The sequence below is a fragment of the Mauremys mutica genome, chromosome 19 (assembly GCF_020497125.1).
Source record: "Mauremys mutica isolate MM-2020 ecotype Southern chromosome 19, ASM2049712v1, whole genome shotgun sequence".
NCBI lineage: Eukaryota > Metazoa > Chordata > Testudines > Geoemydidae > Mauremys > Mauremys mutica.
Genome location: NC_059090.1, coordinates 8,602,152 through 8,624,348, shown reverse-complemented (window position 1 = coordinate 8,624,348; position 22,197 = coordinate 8,602,152). Strand labels below are relative to the sequence as shown.

The following is a 22,197-nucleotide window of genomic DNA, read 5'->3' as shown; positions in this document are numbered from 1 at the left end:
AGCAAACAGTTAGCACTTTCTGGGGCAATATTTCTGGGAATGATACCTGAAATATTTGGTGGATGTAGTCCCAGTAGCCAAAAACATGTCCTTTCTGTGATTTATAGGCCAAACATTTCCCCCCGTTCTTCCAAAATGGCATACTATCTAATTATTTTTAAAGCACAAGATTTCATTGCCAGCGAAGCACTATCATTAATATTATTCAATAATGTTAAATAGAACATTTTGTATCTTCAAAGCATTGTCTGTTATTGTGCAGACATTATCTCCTGGGTCCTCCAAATACCTGTGTGATGTAGCTAAATCTGTTTTCTCCATTATCCCCATCTTACACATGAGCCACCTGAGACACAGGGAGCTTAAATTCCCATGTCTACAGAGTAAGTCAGTGGCAGAGCCAGGGTTAGAATTTAGGAGTTTCTGACTTCCAGTTCCACGCTTGGTCCTGACCAAACTCCTGTTTGAGCATGTTGCCTTTATTGATATGGTATAATGTTATTTCTTTCACACTAGGAGCAGGCCATAGAGGTGCTGACGCGATCTAGCTTGGAGGTGGAACTGGCTGCAAAAGAACGTGAAATTGCCCAGCTCGTAGAAGATGTCCAGAGACTCCAAGGCAGCCTCACCAAACTTCGTGAGAACTCCACCAGCCAGATATCACAGCTGGAGCAGCAGCTGACTGCCAAGAACAGCACACTTAAAGTAAGGATCAGTTGTGCATTCAGCACAGTTGGCTCATTCCTTATTCAGAGTAGGACTCTTAGGTGAACATGTAGTAGTTCACTAGTGCAGATTCATTGTAGTTGTGAGTGGCACAGTGTGTTCTTCAAGTGATTGCACATGTACATTCAACTCTAGGTGTGTCCATGCTCGAGCACGGTCACTGGGATTTTTTTCAGTCACTTCTACCTGTCGGGACAGCTTGAGCGCCCTCTGCTGCCACACGTTGATAGCACTGGTATAAAGCACCCACCCAAGCCCGCGCCCCCTCAGGTCCTTCTTATCACCTGTGACAGTTGCTGGAACTGCTATGCTTGCTTATAGAAGCTCTCTGTGGTGTTTTTCTTCTTTCAATATATAGTTAGTTGTCAATTTTTAGTCACTTTTAGCTAATCTTAGTGAAGTTCTGTAACTTAGTGTTTTAGCGGCAGGAGTTCTGTGACACCTTATAGACTTAAGTCTGGGCATACAGGTGAAGGTAGTGAAAGAGTCCTCCCATAGCCTGGTTGACATTTTAGCTGCTGCGGGCCCCTCAAAAGTAGCCGTGCCTGTCAATAAGGCCATTATGGACCCTATTAAGACCTTGTGGCAGATCTCCATGTTCCTTGCAGCCACGTCAAAAAGGGCTGAACACAAAGACTTTGTTCCTGCCCAGGGTTATGAGTTCCTGTGCGCCCATCCCTTCCCTCCCAGGGATCCCTGGTGTTAGCTGCTGCCAATGAGAGAGAAAGGAAGGGTCATCAGGGTGCAGCCCCAAAATCAAAAGACTCAAAGAAGTTAGATATGTTCAGTCAGAAAGGTAATTCTACTGGGGAGTTACAACTCAGAATTTCAAACCAGCAGGCACTGCTGGGCAGGTATTATTTTAATATGTGGGACTCCATGCAGAAATTCAAGGACTTGCTCCCACAAGAGGCTAGACAAGGGTTCTCTTCGCTGGTGGACAAGAGAAAATCAGTGACGAGGGCCTCGTTGCAAGTTGCTTTGGATGCAGCTGACTCAGCAGCCAGATCTGTGGCTTCGGCAGTGGCCATGCGCAGGATTTCATGACTACGGTTTTCGGGACTCACACAGGAGGTCCAGCAAACCCTTCAGGATCTACCTTTTGAAGGAACATCACTCTTTTCAGAGCAGACTGATGTGAAGCTTCATAGTCTAAAAGACTCCAAGACGATCCTTAAGTCTCTGGGATTGTACACACCAGCTCCTTCAAGGAAGCACTACAGACCTCCACAGCCCATCTGGTTCTCTGCCCCAGCTGCCAGTCAGGATCCGCAGAGAAGAAGAGGTTTTAGGTGTAGGCCACCACCATCTTCTACCTCGATGTCAATGCCTGCCCCACCCAGACATCCAGGAGGTTCTAAGCAGGCATTTCGATGGGACACTCAAGGACTCTGTACTAGTTCCCATGATACCAGACCCTGTTTCTCCTTTATTTGAAAGCCACCTTCCTTACTTTTTCAATGTGTGGTCCTGTATCACCATGAACCATTGAGTGTTGAGCACTGTGGAAGTGGAATACATGTTCCAGTTTATTTCTGCCCCTCCCTGGCCCTCTTCAGGACACGTCTCCCAAAGAACTTCTGGTCCAGGAGGTTCAACCTCTCCTTCATGTGGGAGCTGTGGAAGAGGCTCCACAGAATTTAAGGGGGAAGAGGTTCTACTCATGTTATTTCCTAATCCCAAAAGCCAAGGGAGGTTTGAGACCTATTTTAGATCTGCAGCAGCTCAGCAACTATCTCTAGAAAATAAAGTTCCACATGGTCACCCTGGTATCCATTATCCTCTCTCTGGATCCTGGGGATTGGTATGCTGCCTTTGATTTAAGAAACAGCTATTTTCATATATCGATATACCAAGGACACAGACGTTTCCTCAGATTTATAGTGAACCACTCACACTACCAAGTCACAGTCCTCCCATTTGGTCTGTCTGCAAATTCATGGGTGTTCACAAAAGGCATGGCTGTAGTGGCAGCTTTCCATAGGAGGTTAAGGGTAGTCCTGCACCCCTACCTAGGTGACTGGCTAGTCAAGGGCCAATCCAGGGCTCAGGTAGTATCCAACTCACCCTAGGCCTTCTGAGAAATGCAGAAAAGTCTGCCCTCGCTCCAGTGCAGAGGTTAGAGTTCATTGGGCTGGTGTTCAGCTCTATTCAGGCCAGGGCCTACCTGCTAGAGGGGTGTTTTAATGCAGTTGGATCCCAGATAACACACCTTAAAGGTCATCTAATCACAGCAGCCCGAAATTGTATAAGACTTTTAGGTCACATGGCCTCATGCACATATGTGGTACCACACGCAAGGCTGTGCCTCGGACCCCTCCAGATGTGGCTGGCCTCACCAAACTGCCACCATCTGGACACTGTATTCATGGTACCTCAATGGGTCCTCATCTCTCTCAATTGGTGGTTGGACCCGCTCACGGTTTGTGCGGTTGTTCCCTTTATACACCCTTAACCGTCAATGTTCTTGGTCTCAGATGTGCCAGCAGTAGGCTGGGGAGCTCACCTGGGGCCCCTCAAAACTCAGGGCCTCTGGTGTTTGGTGGAACTTTCTCTTCACATCAATGTCAGGGAACTCAGAGTGGGTTCGACTGGCCTGTCAGGCCTTTGTGCCTCACATTATGGACAGAAACTTGGCTGTTCTCATGGACGACACTACAGCCATGTTTTACTTCAACAGGCAAGGAGGAGCTTGCTTTTCCCTCCTTTGTCAAGAAGCAGTGCAACTATGGGAGTTTTGCATAGCCCACTCAATCAACCTCAAGTCCTCTTACCGTCCACAAACACAAAAGAAGTTGGCAGATTGCCTCGGCAGGTCTTTCTCCAGTCACCACAAGTGATCCCTTTGCCCAGCTGTGGCAAGAGACGTTTTCCAGCAATGGGGGACTTCTTGGATAGACCTGTTTGTGAACAGGTACAACAAGAAGTCTCACCAATTCTGCTCCCTATGGGGACACAGTCCGGGTTCTATCACAGATGCCTTTCTGGTACCTTGGACGGAACATCTTTCCTTTGTTTTCCCCTTTTCCACTCATGCAGAGTGATGCAAAAGATTAAGCAGGACTGGGACCATGTTATTCTGATACCCCCAGCATGGGCTCACCAACTGTGGTTCTCCCACTCTTCTAGATTTCTCAGTGGCAACTCCAATCCCGCTTCCATTGCACCTGGACCTGATTTCCCAGGACCACAGTTGGATGCTCCACCGGAACCTGAGATCCCTTCATCTAACAGCCTGGAAGCTCCATGGCTAAATCCCAGAGAGCAACCTTGCTCGGAGCAAGTTCCTCAGGTCCTACTAGGTGGTAGAAAGCCATCCACCAGAGCTACTTACCTCTCAAAGTGGAAATGGTTCTCTGTTTGAGCATCCCAACGTGGAGTCTTGTCCACGTGTTCATCCATACAAGACATACTTGAGTATCTATTACACCTAAAGCAGCAAGGCTTAGCAATCTCCTCTATCAGGGTTCACCCTGCAGCAATATCAGCTTTCCACCCCAGGGTAGATAACCAGTCTGTTTTTTCAAATGACATGTCTGTCCAATTCCTAAAAGGCCTAGAAAGGTTATACCCTCAAGTAAGAGAGCCCATTTCTTCTCCCTGGAACCTGAACTTGGTCAAAGCTTATGGAACCACCGTTTGAACCTTTGGCAATGTGCTCCTTATCATACCTCTCCTGGAAAAATCTTAGTGGCCATCCCTTTGGTCAGAAGGGTGTCGGAACTATGTGCCCTCACATCAGAGCCTCTGTACACATTCTTCTTTAAAGATAATATATATTTACGTCCTATCCCAGTTTCCTCCCAAAAGTGGTTTCACAATTTCATAGCAATCAGGCAATCTACTTACCTGCCTTTACCCAAAGCCACATGCAAATAGGAATGAACAATGTCTTCACTTTTTGTATGTTAGACAAGCCCTAACATTCTACATAAAAAGAACTAAACCATTCCAAATGTCCACCCAACTGTTCGTAGCTGTGGCAGACAGGATGAAAAGGTCTCCTAATCTCTTCACAGACAGTTTTGTCCTGGATTACTTCACATAGTCACACTTGTTACGATCAGGCAGGTGTTTCGCTGCCAGCTATCCTGATGGCTTGTTCTACAGGGTCACAAGCATTCTTAGCACAGATCCCTATTCAGGACATTTGTAAATCAGCGACCTGGTCATCGGTGCACATGTTCTCCTCCTATTATGCCATCACTCAGCATTCTAGAGATTATGCCAATTTTGACCGAGTTGTTCTGCATCCTGTGTGTCCATGAACTCCGATCCCTCCATCTATTCAACTGCATGTGAGTCACCTAGAGTGGAATGCACATGTACAGTCATTCGAAGAAAAAAATGCTAGTGACCTTCCGTAACTATTGTTCTTCAAGATGTGTTGCTCATGTCCATTCCCTGACCCACCCTCCTGCCCCTCTGCATCAGAGTTTTTCCAGAAAGAAGGAACTGAGGGGGCGCCGGGTTGGGTTGGCACTTTACAGTGGCACAATCAGCACATGGGAGCGGAGGGTGCTTGAGCCACTCTGGCAGGTACCACTGAGAGAAAAATTCCCAGTGACTTTTCTCGGGGCACGCACACACCTAGAGTGGAATGGACTTGTGCAACACATCTGGAAGAACAACAGTTACGGAAAGTTAATAACCATTTTTTCCTTGTCTTGAGTTAGTCATTTCTTCAGAATGTTGTTCAATTGCAGTGTTGCTGACATTTTGTACGGTTTGTTTTAATTAATGACTTTTTGTTGTTGAACTCACTCTACCTGTTTCCAGTTATATTTTAAGTTCAGATTTTATATATATCATTATTTTTAGTTCAGATCCTTTCTGAATAATAATTTCTTCATAGAACAGTAAAATTACTGTAATTAGGATAATTTAAAAACCTAACTACCATGTATATGTCTGAAAAATAACCAAACCAAAAATCACACAGCAAATCCTTTCAGAATTTAAAGCTCTCTAAGCCATGCCTTTATTCAGTATCACTGTTTTGTCAGGGACATCTGTCATTCAGCAGTCAACCTGTAAATGCACCCAACCAGGTTTTTTCTCCCATTGGAAAAAGGACTTGCCTTGTTTGGATGCACGGACACAAGAAAGCATAAGGATTGAAAGGGAGGCTCTTAACCTTATTAGAACGTATTTTTTATTTTTGGCTGTTTTCCCCAAGATAGTACCTAATTTGTAGCTAGTATCCCAGTCCTGGGCCTTTTGCATATCAGTCAGTAGCACTCTCCTGAAAACCACAAGGACGGTATATCTAACTGTTTCTTGAATGACCCCATTCTCTTTTGTTTCCACTGTCTGTGCACCATTCCACACATTTCTGATCTGTCAGTAAGCATGAGAAATGTTTTCCTGACATCTGTTGTGAATCAGTTTCCTCTAACTTCAGTCTTTCATTTTTCTACCAGCTATAAGCTGTAAATAGTAAATGAAGTTAATTTAGCTATTTCATTAAAGATTTCTAGTTTTAGCATTCCTGAAAGTCAGAGGCTGATAGCGCCAACTTAAGCCAGCCATGGTTTAGGCAGTTACTGTGTAAATTTCTCTAGCTCTGCTATATCAGGGGAGGACAAACTACTGCCCATGGACCGGATCCAGCCCATCAGGGCTTTCAATCCGGCCCGCAAGATTGCCAGCCCCCTGGCGCAGTGGGGCTAAGACAGGGTCCCTGCCTGCCCTGCCCCTTCACTCCCGGAAGCGGCTGGCACCATGTTCCTGCGGCCCCTGGGGGAAGGGAGGTGCAGAGGGCTCTGTGCGCTGCCCTTGCCTGCAGGCACCGCCCCCCGCAGCTTCCATTGGCCAGGAACAAGGAACCACGGCCAATGGGCGCTTTGGGGGTGGTACCCACAGGCAAGGGCAGCACGCGGTGGAGCCATGTGCCCTGCACCACCCCCAGGAGCCACTGCTGGACATGCTGGCCACTTCCAGGAGCAGTGTGGGGCCAGGGAAGGCAGGGAGCCTGCCTTAGCCCCACTGCGCACCACCGCCACTCCAGAGCCACTCGAGGTAAGCGGAACCAGGCCAGAGCCCAAACCCCTCCCACACTCCCTCCTGCACCCCAACCCCCGCTGCATCCCTCCCGCACCCCAACCCCCTGCTCCAGCCCTACATTCATGGCCCTGTGTACAATTTCCCCATCCAGATGTGGCCCTTGGGCCAAAAAGTTTGCACACCCCTGTGCTATATCAAAAGTGCCTCCGCTCTCAGTTGCAAACCTTGACACAGTGTTCTAAATCTGACTTTCTGTAGAGGGTACAGGCTCTATTGTGTTGTAGTTTAGTTTATGTGGAAAAATGTATTTTAGAGATGGAATTGAAATTCTTCAACTCCAATCCACTTTCTGTATGTTCTAAGACATACTTGCAAAATTGTCATGAAAATTCAGTAGAGGAAATAAAAATCTGCTAGGTCTCCCTTGTTGTTGGTAGCAGTAATGATGGTATCGGTCTCTGCCAATCAGTCATTGTTTTTGCATCACTTCTGTGGAGAGATGAAGGAACTGGGCTGTTTTTGAGGAATACGTTTTCTCTGGCTATACCATTATTGTGAATTTTTTTTATAAAGCTTTTTAGACAAAATAGGTTGAACCCCTGTGTTCAACTTACATCCTTAGAACTGGATCATGTTCCTATCAAGGTCAATAAGAGTTTTGCCATTAACTTTAATGGGACCAAGATTGGCCCTTTATCTGAGCTGGTGACAGAGCAACTCTGACTATCATTTCAGAAATCTTCATATATATTCTCATAGGTTTGTCCAGCTAAAGCTAATTTTGGTTCTCAGTGATGATTTTTGATACCTTGGTTCTATCTAATTTATCATGTGTGCCATTTTGTCCCTATTTGTGACATTATTATTCTGTAATATACCTGTCTTTTCTTTGGTGCTGGTAAAGCTGAGCTCTGAACTCTGTTCCACACAGAATTGTGTCAAAATAGTGTTTTATAGACCTTAAATTTTGATTATAAAGCAATTGCTTCTAAAATAGCTAAGATTTTAATGGTTGCCTTCACAAAAAATGAATCAGTTTTACAGATGAAAGCAATGTTCTTTATCCATATCTTGGGGGAATTCTTTAATACTGTGTGGTTTAATGAAACAATTCAGCAGTACTTTTAATGACTTTCAAAATTATTGCTTCCTTATCTTCATCTGATGTAATCATTAGAATCTATCCACTAGCATCAAGACTTTTCTAACTGTAACTATCTTAACCCTGTCCTGGTCCGGGGGCCAGTTTTGTTCAATATCTTCATTAATGATCTGGAGGATGGCATGGATTGCACCCTCAGCAAGTTTGCAGATGACACTAAACTGGGAGGAGTGGTGGATACGCTGGAGGGTAGGGATAGGATACAGAGGGACCTAGACAAATTAGAGGATTGGGCCAAAAGAAATCTGATGAGGTTCAACAAGGACAAGTGCAGAGTCCTGTACTTAGGTTGGAAGAATCCCGTGCTCTGCTACAGACTAAGGACCAAGTGGGTAGGCAGCAGTTCTGCAGAAAAGGACCTAGGGGTTACAGTGGACGAGAAGCTGGATATGAGTCAACAATGTGCCCTTATTGCCAAGAAGGCTAACGGCATTTTGGGCTGTATAAGTAAGAGCATTGCCAGCAGGTCGAGGGCTGTGATCATTCCCCTCTATTCAACATTGGTGAGGCCTCATCTGGAGTATTGTTTTGGGCCCAACACTACAAGGAGGATGTGGAAAAATTGGAAAGAGTCCAGCAGAGGGCAACACAAATGATTAAGGGGCTGGAACATATGACTTATGAGGAGAGGCTGAGAGAACTGGGATTATTTAGTCTGCAGAAGAGAAGAACGAGGGGGGATTTGATAGCTACATTCAACTACCTGAAAGGTGGTTCCAAAAAGGATGGATCTAGATTGTTCTCAGTGGTATACCAGATGACAGAACAAAGAGCAATGATCTCAAGTTGCAGTGGAGGAGGTTTAGGTTGGATATTAGGAAAAACTTTCTCACTAGAATGGTGGTGAAGCACTGGAATGGGTTACCTAGGGAGGTGGTGGAATCTCCTTCCTTAGATGTTTTTAAGGTCAGGCTCAATAAAGCCCTGGCTGGGATGATTTAGTTGGGGATTGGTCCTGCTTTGAGCAGGGGTCAGGACTAGATACCTCCTGAGGTCCCTTCCAACCCTGATATTCTATGAACTCCTTGTCAGTTGGAGTCAGAACTTCCCCACTATCCAGCAAAAATGTAGTAGCCCTAGTTAGCCAAGAGATTCTGTCTCCCTGGCACCAAATGTCCTACGTTAATTAACTATTTGTGTGTGTGCTCTTTGATTTTAAGTGATAATTCAAGCTAAAAGATTGTTAGTTATTATTTAACTATTAATCCCTCTATCATACCCCATGCAAGTCTAACAAAAGAGAGCTGTTTTAATTAATTATTTAATAATAATTTAATTATTTTAAAAATATTTTTGGAAAAGATACAGTCTAGTGGGCACTCTGAGACTTGGCATTTGTATGATCTTTTGTATAATAAATGCAAGTTGATTTCTTGATCAGATGACACTTCCTAAGCTACTTTGTAGAAATATTTTTCACACCCACCTTCTGATTGGAGTATTTTTAGACTTTGGGGGATGTCAGAACACACTTTATTTTGCCTGAATTAACCAGGTTGATATTTAGAGCAAGAGATTAGTTCCTTCAGATTGTTTCACAGTTTGAACCTTTTATTATTCTTTGCTCTGTGCATTTTACAAGGTTGTTAGAGACAATTACCACACTAATACGTTTTACAATAATGATTGGTTGGGGAGATGCCAAATACATAAATGGTCTGATTACATACAGATTGTATTGTCAGATGTGTTTATTTGTATTGGTTACTAACAGTACAAAGTGCAAAATTTCCTTGGCAGCAATCTCTATATTAATTATACTTTAGAGGGTTTCCCCTTGGGAACAATGGGTATATGCCAGTGGTGGCCTCCCTCTGCCCCCCGCCCACACTCTCCACCTACCAGACTGGGTGGGGGGAGCTTGGGACCTCTGCCTTGCAGTGGGGTGGTGGGGTAGGAACTTCTGTCCAGCAGGAAGGAGGGTCTCAGGGCTTCAGCCCTGCAAGGCGCACATGCCAGGGCTTGGGGCTTCAGCAGGAGTGGGGCTGAAACCTCGATCCCCGGTTCCTGGCAGGCGTGCTCCGGCTCTCGAACTTCTGAAGATTGTCATATGCGGCTCAGAGGGCCAGTAAGTTTGGCCGCTCGTGGTATTTACTTGATTGTAGTGTTCAAAGTATTTTAGTTGTTTTAATGTTACTATCTTCCTGTGTTGCCATCCTGTTATAAGATTGATCTGTATGTTTGAGGCTCCAAGGGAGACATCTTCACATCGAAAACAAAAGCTGTAGATAATGTTTTGTTGCTTTGGGCAGTGATAACAATCACATATCTAATCTTAAAACTTCCTGAAATACAGCTGTATGAAACTGCACATAACATTAAGGCTGGCTTACAAGTGGAAGTCATGTTAGTTATCCTGTATTTGATAAGTATCCCTATAAAAGGCCTTTCTACTTAGCATATCCCTGCAGTAGTAACTAATGCAATAACCAGATTAGTATTAGTGTTACTATTTTTAATTCACTCCATCACATCGCTTTCTGTTGCAACACTTAAAGCCAGAGTAACTTGGCAGTTGTTTACATTTCGATTGTCACTGTATGTCACATAATAACACAAAGTTTGTGGATCTGAGAGCTAGTATCAAAAGAAAGATGGATTGTAATGCACCCCAGGTTTTAAATCACATGAAAGTATCAGTGGGTCTTGGCTGTAGAAGGATCAACAAAGTTGTTAGAAATGGCTGGCAGAGACATGGCCAAAGTGGGCTGTTCTGATTCAGCAACCCTCTCAGTAGACACACTGGCAGGGCTCTTTTAGAACATGTAGAAAGGTTGAAAGCTGAATCCCTTCTCCAGCCTCAGGGGCTGGCTGGCTCCTTTACATCTCCCTGCTTCAGTGCTAGTGATCAGGTCTGGTTTGTAAATGTTGAGCCAGATTCACTGGTGCACTGAGGCCACTTTCCACAGTGTCAAGCTATAACTTGAACAGTTGGTTACCCCTATGAGTTGCTGTATCTGGCTTTACAGAAAGCTCAAGGAACTGAAGTGTCACTGGCATGATCTTGGACATCAGGATTACACAAATGTGCAACACTTTTGTAAAGAGATGGCATTCTATACAGAGCTTGTTTAAAATGTGCAGGATATCCTTCAAGGTTTTCCTGAGAGCAGCATGGGGTATGTTAGAGGGGTTAAAAACTCACCCATAGTTATTGCTATACAAGAACAACATCCAGTATCCTTCTAGTAATATTAGTTCGAGTATCATTCCTTTGATTAATGGCTATTGTTGGCTGCTTCAGAGGAAAGCTCCAAAATGTGCCATACTACGCCACATATAGAAGTTTTGTGTTGATCCCAATAGCCCTTATTATTTTTTACATAACTAGAATAACTATAGAGGTTATTCATTTTCCTGTCTAACTTCGTAAAAAGGTACTCACTTCATTAATATCCTGAGAGCTGTGAGTTCCACAAGTTAAAAATTCGCTCTGCTTTCCTGGAATTCACTGTGATGATGATTTGTTAGAACATGTTGCTTGATGAGTAGCTGGCATAATAGCATCTCCTGCTACTTGGCTCTGGGTGTTTTTAATTGGATGGGGTAATTTCTTTTTCACTAACACGTCCGTTGAATCCATTGTAGCAAAGTTGATCAAACTGTCCTAATTTTACAATGTGGAAACTAGAAGTAAGAAGAGGAAATGGGCAGAATTATTTCAGGTACACAGAAATAGGTATGTAATACATTATAGGAGAACATTTGAAGCAAATAGTCTAAGAAATACAAGTGAGGATTGAAGAGTCTGATATCAAAAAGCAGGAAGATAGGTTTAAAAAGGAGCAGCATGATGAACCAGATGGACATTTCCTGTTCCTACATTTTTATGTTTTTCAGAGAATTTCCAAATCTCGCAAACAGAGATTACAGTAATTGACATGCCAGGAAGGGCTGAAATGACCACCAGAAATGCCTGGTAGGAGCTATGGGAAAATTGTGGATTAAAAGAAAAAAGGGGTAAATTCCAGCCATGTTGCAGTTTCAGAAGAAAGAAGTTCTGCAACTGGACGCAAATGCAAATATTTTACTAGATTGTCTGAATTATTCTTGTATTCTTTCAGGTCTTGGAGACTTTTGTTTAGTTTCTTTGATAGTAGGCATGAGGACCAGTGATGATGATGAGTTCATTACTGGGTTGGCAGTTCTTTCCTTCAGTCAGTTTTTCTACCTGATGTGTTTGCCGTATTCTAAAAAGTGACCAGATAGATTTTTGTTTAATAAGACCCAGCTCTGCTGTCTTTACCCTCTGAAGAAGTTTTATTGAAGTCAGCAGGGCTATCCAGGTACTCAGGTGATTAGCTGTCTAATCCGATGAAAGAACAGGAGTACTTGTGGCACCTTTTTTTCTTTTCTTCAGTGAAAGTAGTTTGACATTTAGCCCTGGTCTACACTACAAGTTTAGGTCGAATTTAGCAGCATTAGAGCGATTTTAACCTTGCACCCGTCCACACAACAAAGCCATTTTTGTTGACTTAAAGGGCTCTTAAAATTGATTTCTCTACTCCTCCCCGATGAGGGGATTAACGCTGAAATTGACATCTCTGGGTCGAATTTGGGGTAGCGTGGATGCAGTTCAATGGTATTGGCCTCCAGGAGCTATCCCAGAGTGCTCCATTGTGACCGCTCTGGACAGCACTTTGAATTCAGATGCTCTAGCCAGGTACACTGGAAAAGCCCCATGAGCTTTTGAATTTCATTTCCTGTTTGGCCAGTGTGGCGAACTCAGCAACACAGGTGACCATGCAGTCCCCCCAGAATGTTTCTACGCTCCCCCATCATCTTCTCCCTGAGGTTATCGCAGATTAGAAGGCGAAAAAAATGCACTCGTGATGACATGTTTTCCGAGCTCATGCAGTCCTCCCGCAGTGATAGGGCACAGCGTAATGCAGGGAGGCATTCAGTGGCAGAGGCCAGGAAAGAATTGCTGTGTTTGCTTAGCGCCTCATGATATTTTTGCCGTTATCGATCCTGCCCAAGCCAGGTCACTGTGTCACATGCACTCTGCACTGTGTCAGCCTTGGGCGGGGGCATGACCACTTTGTGAGCAGGAAAGCCATAGATATAGCCCCGTAGTGTAGTGGTTATCATGTTCATCTAACACATGAAACGTCCCCAGTTCAAAACCGGGTGGAACCAGGTCATTGTTCCTTTTTCTGACTCCTCTCCTGCATTTTTAGTCTTAGAACAGACCGCGCTGTGAAATTTTACTTTGAATTATATCAATGATGAGTTAAATAATATGGAAGCTCTCTGTAAGTTATAGTCCCGAGTTCCTTACCCTTTCAGCTGCTCTGATAAATTAACATTTCTGTTAGGGGCGAGGGGAAATTTTCATGAAGCCTTTTATAGGGACTAAATGCTATCTAGGACTCTGAAAGAATCTTAACGTGGCCCATAGAGTGCAATCCTTCGTTCTGGATTTGTCATTCCACAAGTTAAACTGCTGCTTACTACTATCCAGTCTTCATGAGCCATGGGAGCAAGGAGCAGGCTGGGGTAGGTGCAGCCATGCGGTGCTGCCGGCTGGGTGAGCAGCCTGAGGTAGAAGCTTCCAGCTCGCATGATGTTCCAGGCAGGACTGAATCTCTATGAGACAAAACTTAAAGAAGAGAATGACCTGGAGTCGCTCCCATTCGGTGCTCTAAGAGAAGGATAGCCGTGTCTGTCCAGGCACCCCTGATCGATCTCACCAAGATCTGCCAGCTGAGCGGGACCCCGGCTGGCAGGAGCTGGTGGACGGAGCCCCAGACCCGCAGCGGGTTGAGCCACTCAGCCTGCTGCCGGTCTGGGGCTCCATCCGCTGGCCCCGCTCAGCCCACTGCCTGCCTGGGGGTTCCGATCATCCAGGCAGGCAGCGGGCTGAGCAGGTCCGGCGGACAGAACCCCGGAAAAAAGGCGTGAAATGATTGTCTGCCGTTGCTTTCACGGAAGGAGGGGGGGCGGGCCTGACAACATGTACCCAAAACCACTCGCGACAAAGTTTTTACCCCATCAGGCATTGGGAGCTTAACCCAGAATTCCAATGGGCAGCGGAGACTGCGGGAACTGTGGGATAGCTACCCACAGTGCACCGCTCTGTAAGTCAATGCTAGCCACAGTAGTGAGGACACACTCCGCCGACTTAATGCGCTTAGTGTGGACGTATGCAATAGACTGTATAAAATTGAATTCTAAAAAATCAACTTCTATAAAATCGTAGTGTAGACATAACCTTAGTGAGATTTTGGATTCTGTGCAGATGTTACCATCACAAATTTTCAGTGAATAAAAAGTTGGCACATGGTTATTTCATTCCACCTTATACTTTATTGCTGTAAATATATTGGCTTTGCTTGTGTCATGCTTCAAAAATGCACTGCTGCTGTCAAAGCTGCAAGGGGAGGAGTGTATTTATTTTTACTTCAGATACTGATATCATTTTGGATCAGTTAGCTGAACAAAAATTAAGCCAGTCAAATACAGCAGAAGCAACCCCAGCTTGTCTGTGGAAGTTGTAAGCCCAAGAAATTCTCTCACGTAGCTAGGCTGTGTCTGTACTAAGCAAGGAAACGATTTAGATTGTAACCTCTTTTGGGGCAGGGACTGTCTTTTTAGTTCTTTATTTGTACAGTGTCTGCCAGTAATGTGGCATCTGCAAACATCATAGTTGGCAACAATCATAACACTACAGTTTAGGATTCCTGGAGCATTTATCCTACAGTGCTGAGCACTGATGTTGAGCATAGGCATTGTGACATTGCATTATGGGTTGTGTAAGGAGGGTCAGTGCTTGTGGCCTCCTCTCCGCACTGAAGACAGATTAGCCAGACCCAAGCAAAAGATCTGCTCAGCAAGTCTCAGTGGTGCAGTCTTATTGGTTCCTCTTCAGTGTATAATCATATTAGTTATTGCAATAAGTAATGCTTGTAAAACCACTTGCTACAAGCTGTTTTGTTTGGACACAAGGCATTGAACAAGTGTTGCAAGCCTAAAGCATTCTGGTCAATAGCTTCTTGAACTCTTTTCTTATTGTAGACAAGACTATACAATAGCAGTACAGCATATTCCAAAATACTACTCTTGTTTTTTACTTTAATAGCTTTGTGAAAATGTTAACGTTTGTGTAATGCAATACAGTTACAAACAAATTGTCACTTTGTCAATTGTACAATGCTTAGTGTTCTGTAAACAAGGAAAAGAGCATCAACAATAATTTGGTTTAATTTAATTATTTATCGTTTGTTTTCTATTGTATGTAAATTAGGTATCAGTAGTAACTCCTGACTCATGCACTCTTTGCTGTATCAAAGAAATAATTTAAAGACTATTTGGAAAGTTCCCCCTCTCCCCCATCCAAATAATTTTTTTTCTTTTTTAAAGCAACTGGAAGAAAAACTGAAAACACAGGCTGACTATGAAGAGGTTAAGAAAGAATTAAAGTAAGTGTTAAATGCTTACATAATTTCTTCACAAACCGTAGATTAAAAGTGCTTGTTACATAAAGCCACAAATCTGTGTTCTTGGAACAATAAAGAATAACTCAAAACCACAAAAAGCACAGAAGTAGTGTTTTGGCTCAAATTGCGTCCAGAGCCCAGTACAATTGTTCATCTTCAAAAGATTGCTCATGTCGATTCCAGGTAGGTGTGTGCGTGCCGCGTGCACAATCGCTGGAAGGTTTTCCCCCTAGCAGTACCCATCGAGTCAGCCTGTGGAGCCCCCTGGAGTTGCGAATTCATTGTGCTTCCTCTTCAGTTCCTTCTTGCCGCCAGTGATAGTCATTGGAGCAGCTCCTCTCTTGCTAACAGCAAGCGATCTCCTAGTGGACTGTTTTCTCATTGTTACTTGTAAATAGTTGAACTAACACTCTTTTTTTTTAAAGTAGTTTAGTTAGATTTAGATAAGTTTCAGTTGGGGGTTCCCCCTCCCAACCACGTTTCCCATCCCAGGGACTGGGGCATGCCTCGGTCTCAGGGTTTCAAACCATGCAGGTCCTGTCTGAAGCCTATGCTAAAGGGAGATCCACATGACTCCTGTCTGAATGCTTGGGGGAAGCCCATCAAACGGAAAAGTGTAAAATCTGCAGAGGCTTTTGGCCAAGGACCAAAAAGAGAGGGACTTTAGGCTGAAACTGTTCGTCATGGAGTCGGCCCTTTGTCCAAAGCCAGCATGGGCGGCATCTGACTCCAGGCCCAGCACTTTGGTGCAGAGCTCACTGGCCTCTGTAAGAGAGGCCGCAGCGCCAAGAAAGAACTCAGGCTGCAGGGACCCTCAGCACCGCTGTTCCCCAGCGCCGAAGATCTCCTCTGATGCGAGTGCCCGGCACTGCTCCCATTCACAGGTGCCGCACTAGAGAAAGAAGAAAGACAGAGGTTGCTCTCCCACTAAGGCGGTGGAGCAAGGAGGCACCAGCGGGATGCATCTTGTGCCAGGACACCCTGCTCTTGCTCCAACTCCTCCGGCACCGTTGACTCTAGCCTCACAGGGAGGTCCGTCAAGTCCATGGGAGTGTCGAGAGGAGGACTTAGACCTTCCCTTTACACTGGACATATTTGAGGCGGCTAGGGACTTCATAGCTATGACAGCGCAGTCACCAGCACCGGTGCCACAAAGAGGCACCATGCCGTCTGGGGCAAGCCGAAAATGAAGAAGCACCGCTCGCCCTCACCACAGCACCGCTCCCTGGCAACATCTCGCTCTGCAACGCCTTGATCATCAAGGTCGGAGTCCTTGTCGGATTAGAGGCAGAGTCGTACGCCTCTAGGCGAAGCCGGCACCACTCTAGGTAAGAGGAAGGGCAGCCACTACCCATGATGTCCTGGCCTCTGCAATGGCAGGTGCCGGCTCAATGGCCCTTCTGAGCCCCATGGGCCTACCACCAACCCCCCCCCCCCGAAGGGCCTGGGTCTGGATCCTTGTCAGTGGCTTCGGAGGCATGGGTCCCATCATCATCAACATCTGTAGCCTGGAAACCTGCGTGAGAGCAGCAGATGGGCACGGAGTTTGCTGTGTGACCAGAGCCGGTACCGAGATGGATGCAGGCCTGGAAACCGGCACCACACAGGGTGTTTTGATGCAAGAGGATCTGTGAACAAGAGGGCCAGGAAGACCCGGTGCATCTTCCTCATCCTCCTGGGATGAAACGGTGGTGGGTACTTCCACCACTGCCTGTCATGGACAACAGTACACACCAAGAGTTGCTCAGGAGAGTGGCTCAAAATTTGAGCCCTCCAAAGGGTATGAGCACCTGTTTACTCATCCTCAGTCGGGTACTCTGGTGCTGGAGGCTGCCAACCAAAAGAAAAGGCAGGGACAACTGGGGCCAACTCCTAAGTCAAAGGAGGCGAAGAAGCTGGATCTCTTTGGTAGGAAGGTGTATTCTACCGGCGGGCTCTAGCTTTGCTTTGCCAACCAGCAGGCAGTCCTTAGCCGCTATAGCTTTAATTCCTGGAACATACTGTCCAAGTTTCAGGAACTGCTGCCGGCAGACTCCTGTTTGGAGTTTGCTGCTCTCCTGGAGGAAGGCAAGGTCGTCACAAGGACCTCCTTACAGGCCTCCCTAGCTTCGCCAGACTGAGCAGCCCATACTGTGACAACTGCGGTAGCCATGAGAAGGAGCTCATGGCTTCAAGTGTCAGGACTCTCGCATTAAGTCTAACAGAGTATTCAGGACTTGCCTTTTGACTGTTTAGGGCTCTTCTCGGAGCAAACAGACACTAGGCTCCACAGCCTGAAAGACTCGCGGGCAATTCTGAATGCCAGCCCCCCAGAGGAAGCAATTCAAGCTGTAACCTTCTACTCAGCTCCCCTTAGGCCCCCTATAGCAGGAAGTGGGGCAAGAGTAATAGACGGAGGTCCTCTCAGTCCTCCTCTAACCAGGGCCGAGGCTCAGCGAAGCAGCCCTCAACCTCCAAGCCAAACTTTTGAAGGTGCGCCTGGGGGCGACACAGCAGTTCAGATCCCAGATCCTTCCCCTCCCTTTGTGAATCGTCTATCCCATTTCTACCATGCCTGGAAACATATCACCTCAGACCAATGGGTCTGGAGCACGGTAGAATTGGGATATTCTCTCCAATTCTGTTCCCTCCCGCCTTCCCACTCACCTTTCCCATCCCTCTTCCGGGACCCTTCTCATGAGCAGTTTCTAATGCAGGAGGTGCAAACACTCCTATAACTCGAGGTGGTAGAGGAGGACCCTCTGGAGTTGCATAAGTCACTAAAACTAAACTAAAAGTCATTTTCAAAAGTGACCACTAATTTTGGGCGCCTCTGACTCTGGGTCCCCAACTTTAGACACCTATAGCCTGATTTTTTATTTCCAGACTCTGGTTCTGTTAATGTGGCACCCAGAATCAGTGTACACATCTTAAAATATTGGCCTTAACCTTTCTGTGACTTGGAGTCCCCTTCTATAAAATGATAGTGCTTATTCTGAACTACCTCACACAGCTCTTGTGAACATGAAATATTTCTAATATGCTTTATACATAAAAAGTGCTCTATAAGTTATGTATGGCTCTTTCATGCATCTTAAGAAATATTGAACAGTATGTCTTCCCCATGCTGTAGAACGGAAGGCTATTAAAATGAAGAACTGCCTTTTAGGCTGTAGTGCATTGGTCAGAAAAATAATTTGTGCATATTTTTTTATATGCAAGCTGGTGTATTTTATATACAGTATTATAACTGTTATGGTGATATCCCCTGTTTTGTAGCTTTGTTATAACTTTCTCATTCCCTTCAAGCTTCACAGATAAATTTATATTGTTTCTGACAGCTTAAAATGTTATATCCTTATTAACCTTTAAATTTATGCTCTAAACTGGCCTGGTGGGATTGTATATAGAATGAATTAGATGACGCTTGAGAAAATTTTCTTATCCAGTAACTAGTTGGGATAATTTTTCTGTATTCATTATCAGATTATATTACTGCAAGGAAAGTTGTTAAAGTTATCACTTACGGTGTTCCTGGAGAGTAGGAAATTATAATGTTAATGCTCATTAGTGGAACTGTTATGAAAGGAAGAAATAGAAAATAACTCATTTTTCACCCTTTACAGTATACTGAAGTCCATGGAATTTGCACCCTCTGAGGGCTCTGGTGCACAGGTACTGAATCTACTTTTGTTTTCTTAATCCTTCAGTTCAGTTAGTGGATATTATTTTTATGTTATCTAGGGCAAGCACGAACAATTTCCTGTAAGCTACAGGCTCTTAAGTGTCCATAAAATATTGTGGTACACAAGTTGATCATTGGCTTCTCAAGCCTCTACTATAAAAGCTGAACTGAACATTTTTTGCCTGTTAATTACATTTCCTTCAAGTGGTCAAGGACAAAGAATGACATTACAGATGGTGTTTGAGTGAATAACTTGAATATTATAAAACCAAGTCTTTTTAAGATGCTGCATTGACACACAATTAAACTGAAACTTGGATATTTATTAAACTAATAATAGGCTGAAAACCTTGTTCAGCAATTTTTAAATATTGAAAAGCCTTGAATATACCATTCACAAAAGAAAACAAGCAACCCTTTGAACACCAAGAAAGGAGTAGAAACTTCTAATATCTAGTACATTAATCTCCCTTAAGATCAAAGGTTATGAATTGGATTCCTGCTTCTGAAATCCAAACTGAATATCAATATACCAGGCGTAAAAAGGATTACTTTTTAATGTGCTTTTTCATGATCAAGGGTTAGATATTTAGTGGAAGGTAAATGGCCAATTTCTGTGACTGATTTAATTTATGATTATATGGTCTGTTTGCACTGAAACACACAGCATTTCCAGGAAGTCTATAATGCCAAAGTAGTGGAGTGGTCCAGGAAGAAGAAATATAATCTTAACAATACTTCAGTCAAATTAAAACAGTGTTTTAGTTGTTCATTGGAAACTATACCAGCACAATTTAAAAACAAATAAAAAAGTAGGTAGGATTAATAAAATGATTAACAGGACACTTAAAAAAGTTAAAAAAAAAAAAAAAAAAGTAACACTGAGTTGATGAGTGATTTACATTGAAAATTAAGCAGCATAGCTGTTGAGTAGCATGTTTAGGAATCTGAACATTCACATAATATATGCATGATGAATTCTACTGCCTCAGTCATCACAAAGGCAAGTGCTTTCTTCCTTCTTCTGAATTCTTTCACAATAGCTGAATGACCTCCTTAAATTGTTTAATACCTTCATGGCTAACCTGGAAGCAAACCTCATGTTTTGACTGTCTTTAGGATGCATCCAAACCACTGGAGGTGTTGCTGCTGGAGAAAAATCGCTCGTTGCAGTCTGAGAATGCCACACTGCGTATCACTAATAGTGACCTGAGCGGTAGGTTGATGTGATTTTCTGCTGTGATACTTTGTTTACTATCTGGGGGGGGAAAGGAGAGTGAATGTGAGATGAGAGCCCAGCCTAGTGCGTGACAGAAAGATTAATGGACAACAAGGACCTTGAATAATGTTTGATTTTGCTATTGTATAGGCTGGCTAATAGAATAAGACTTGGAGACCTGAGAGCTGCTCTGAAGGTTAGAAAAGGGAGGCATTGCAGGATGTACCAAATGGTAGCATTCAAGGCTGGTTTCAGTTTCGGTAACAAATTCAGCAGTGGCACAAAAAGCTCTGTTCCCCCCCCCACCCCCCCCAACACACACACAAATGTGAAGCCAAGTGTTTGCATGTAGAATACAATTATCTTTCTATCTAATATACTTAGATATTTTCATGAGCAGATCAGTTTAAAAAACAAATACTGAAATAGCTGTGTCTTTATTAGCTTTCCTGATGTGGGTATTTTACATTTTCTGTGCACATTTTTTAAATGATGGCATCATGGAATTTCCAGATACTTTAATGCTTATGTTTTTTGCTGCTGGTAAAGAGTTAAAATTTGTCATTGGCACTGGGGTTTCCTATGTTCTGAAATGTATATGACTTTAACTGAGCAATCCTATTGCATCCACTTAAACGTGATTTCTTTAATTAAATTGATTTGTTCCAAAATGTAAATGTTTGCTGCATTAGGTTCAGCCAAATCCATTGAGTAATGTCTCGAATAAGAGACATTAAAGAAACTTTGCTGTTTGTAACTGACTTTATTTTAATTGTATAACTGCACTTCATGTAATTGTTTTAGTTTTAGAGTTTGTAAGGGGGATTCTCCAGGCTGCAACATACAAGAAAGGTGCAAACATGAAATGCATGTTGTTTGTTTTGGGGGCCTTGTTTGGCATATTAAAATTTAAATTAATAAAAAAACAAACCACCACCTCATTGGCCCTTGTAAAAACTGCACTTTTTCCCTTTTGTGGGGCAAACTTTGCATTTTATCTTGGTTTTTCCCTTCTTAATCCCCCATAATGCATTATGTTTGACCTTCCTTGTAGGGTCAGCCAGGAGAAAAGGGAAAGACCAGCCTGAGAGTCAGCGTCCTGCAACCTTGCCGGCCTCCCCTTCTTCTCAGTTGCTCCGCAACACGGGGGAGCAGGCTTCCAATACTAATGGTACACACCAGTTCTCACCAACGGGTTTAAGTCAAGACTTTTTCAGCTCATCCTTGGCAAGCCCCAGCTTACCCCTGGCCTCCACAGGAAAATTTGCACTAAACTCTCTCCTCCAGCGACAGCTAATGCAGTCCTTCTACTCCAAGGCAATGCAGGAAGCAGGAAGCACAAGCATGATTTTTTCAACAGGTCCTTACAGCACAAACTCCATATCTTCCCAAAGTCCATTACAACAAAGTCCGGATGTTAATGGCATGGCCCCATCTCCCAGCCAGTCAGAAAGTGCTGGGAGCATCTCTGAAGGCGAGGAGATAGACACAGCAGAAATTGCACGTCAGGTGAAAGAGCAATTGATCAAGCACAATATTGGACAGCGGATATTTGGACATTATGTCTTGGGACTGTCACAAGGGTCTGTGAGCGAGATACTAGCCCGGCCAAAGCCATGGAATAAATTGACTGTGAGAGGCAAGGAGCCATTTCACAAGATGAAGCAGTTCCTCTCAGATGAGCAGAACATCCTGGCCCTACGCAGCATCCAGGGTAGACAAAGAGGTAAGTTCTGTTTACTAACTGATTTAAACTTTGGTCTCGTGGGCTATGAATATGCAAACCAGTGAAAATTTTTCTCCTGCTAGGCTATTTATGCAACAGAATTGTTTTTCACCTTACTCTTTTACAGAGCTACGATGCAGGAACGTATGCTCTACAAAACATGACTTTACTAAATCTAATTTTCTGACTATGTTGTTTTCCAGCAGTTATATAGTGTAGTATGTTTGACATTGAGAAGCCGAGATTTTCCTTATA

At 44.1% G+C, this 22,197-nt stretch overlaps 1 protein-coding gene across 21 annotated transcripts in view; it reads left to right on the top strand.

The window, feature by feature from the left end:
- Window positions 1-22,197, top strand: part of CUX1 (cut like homeobox 1) — a 417,182-nt gene that overhangs the window by 278,303 nt on the left and 116,682 nt on the right. For 15 of the 21 annotated variants that reach the window (XM_044993419.1, XM_044993427.1, XM_044993418.1 and 12 more), the window contains 5 exons: window positions 517-705; window positions 15,257-15,315; window positions 18,939-18,987; window positions 20,117-20,213; window positions 21,271-21,942. In XM_044993419.1, the coding sequence (XP_044849354.1) occupies window positions 517-705; window positions 15,257-15,315; window positions 18,939-18,987; window positions 20,117-20,213; window positions 21,271-21,942 (1,066 nt within the window). The remainder of the gene's footprint in view (window positions 1-516; window positions 706-15,256; window positions 15,316-18,938; window positions 18,988-20,116; window positions 20,214-21,270; window positions 21,943-22,197) is intronic. The other 6 variants (XM_044993431.1, XM_044993429.1, XM_044993430.1 and 3 more) reach the window with 2 other exon arrangements.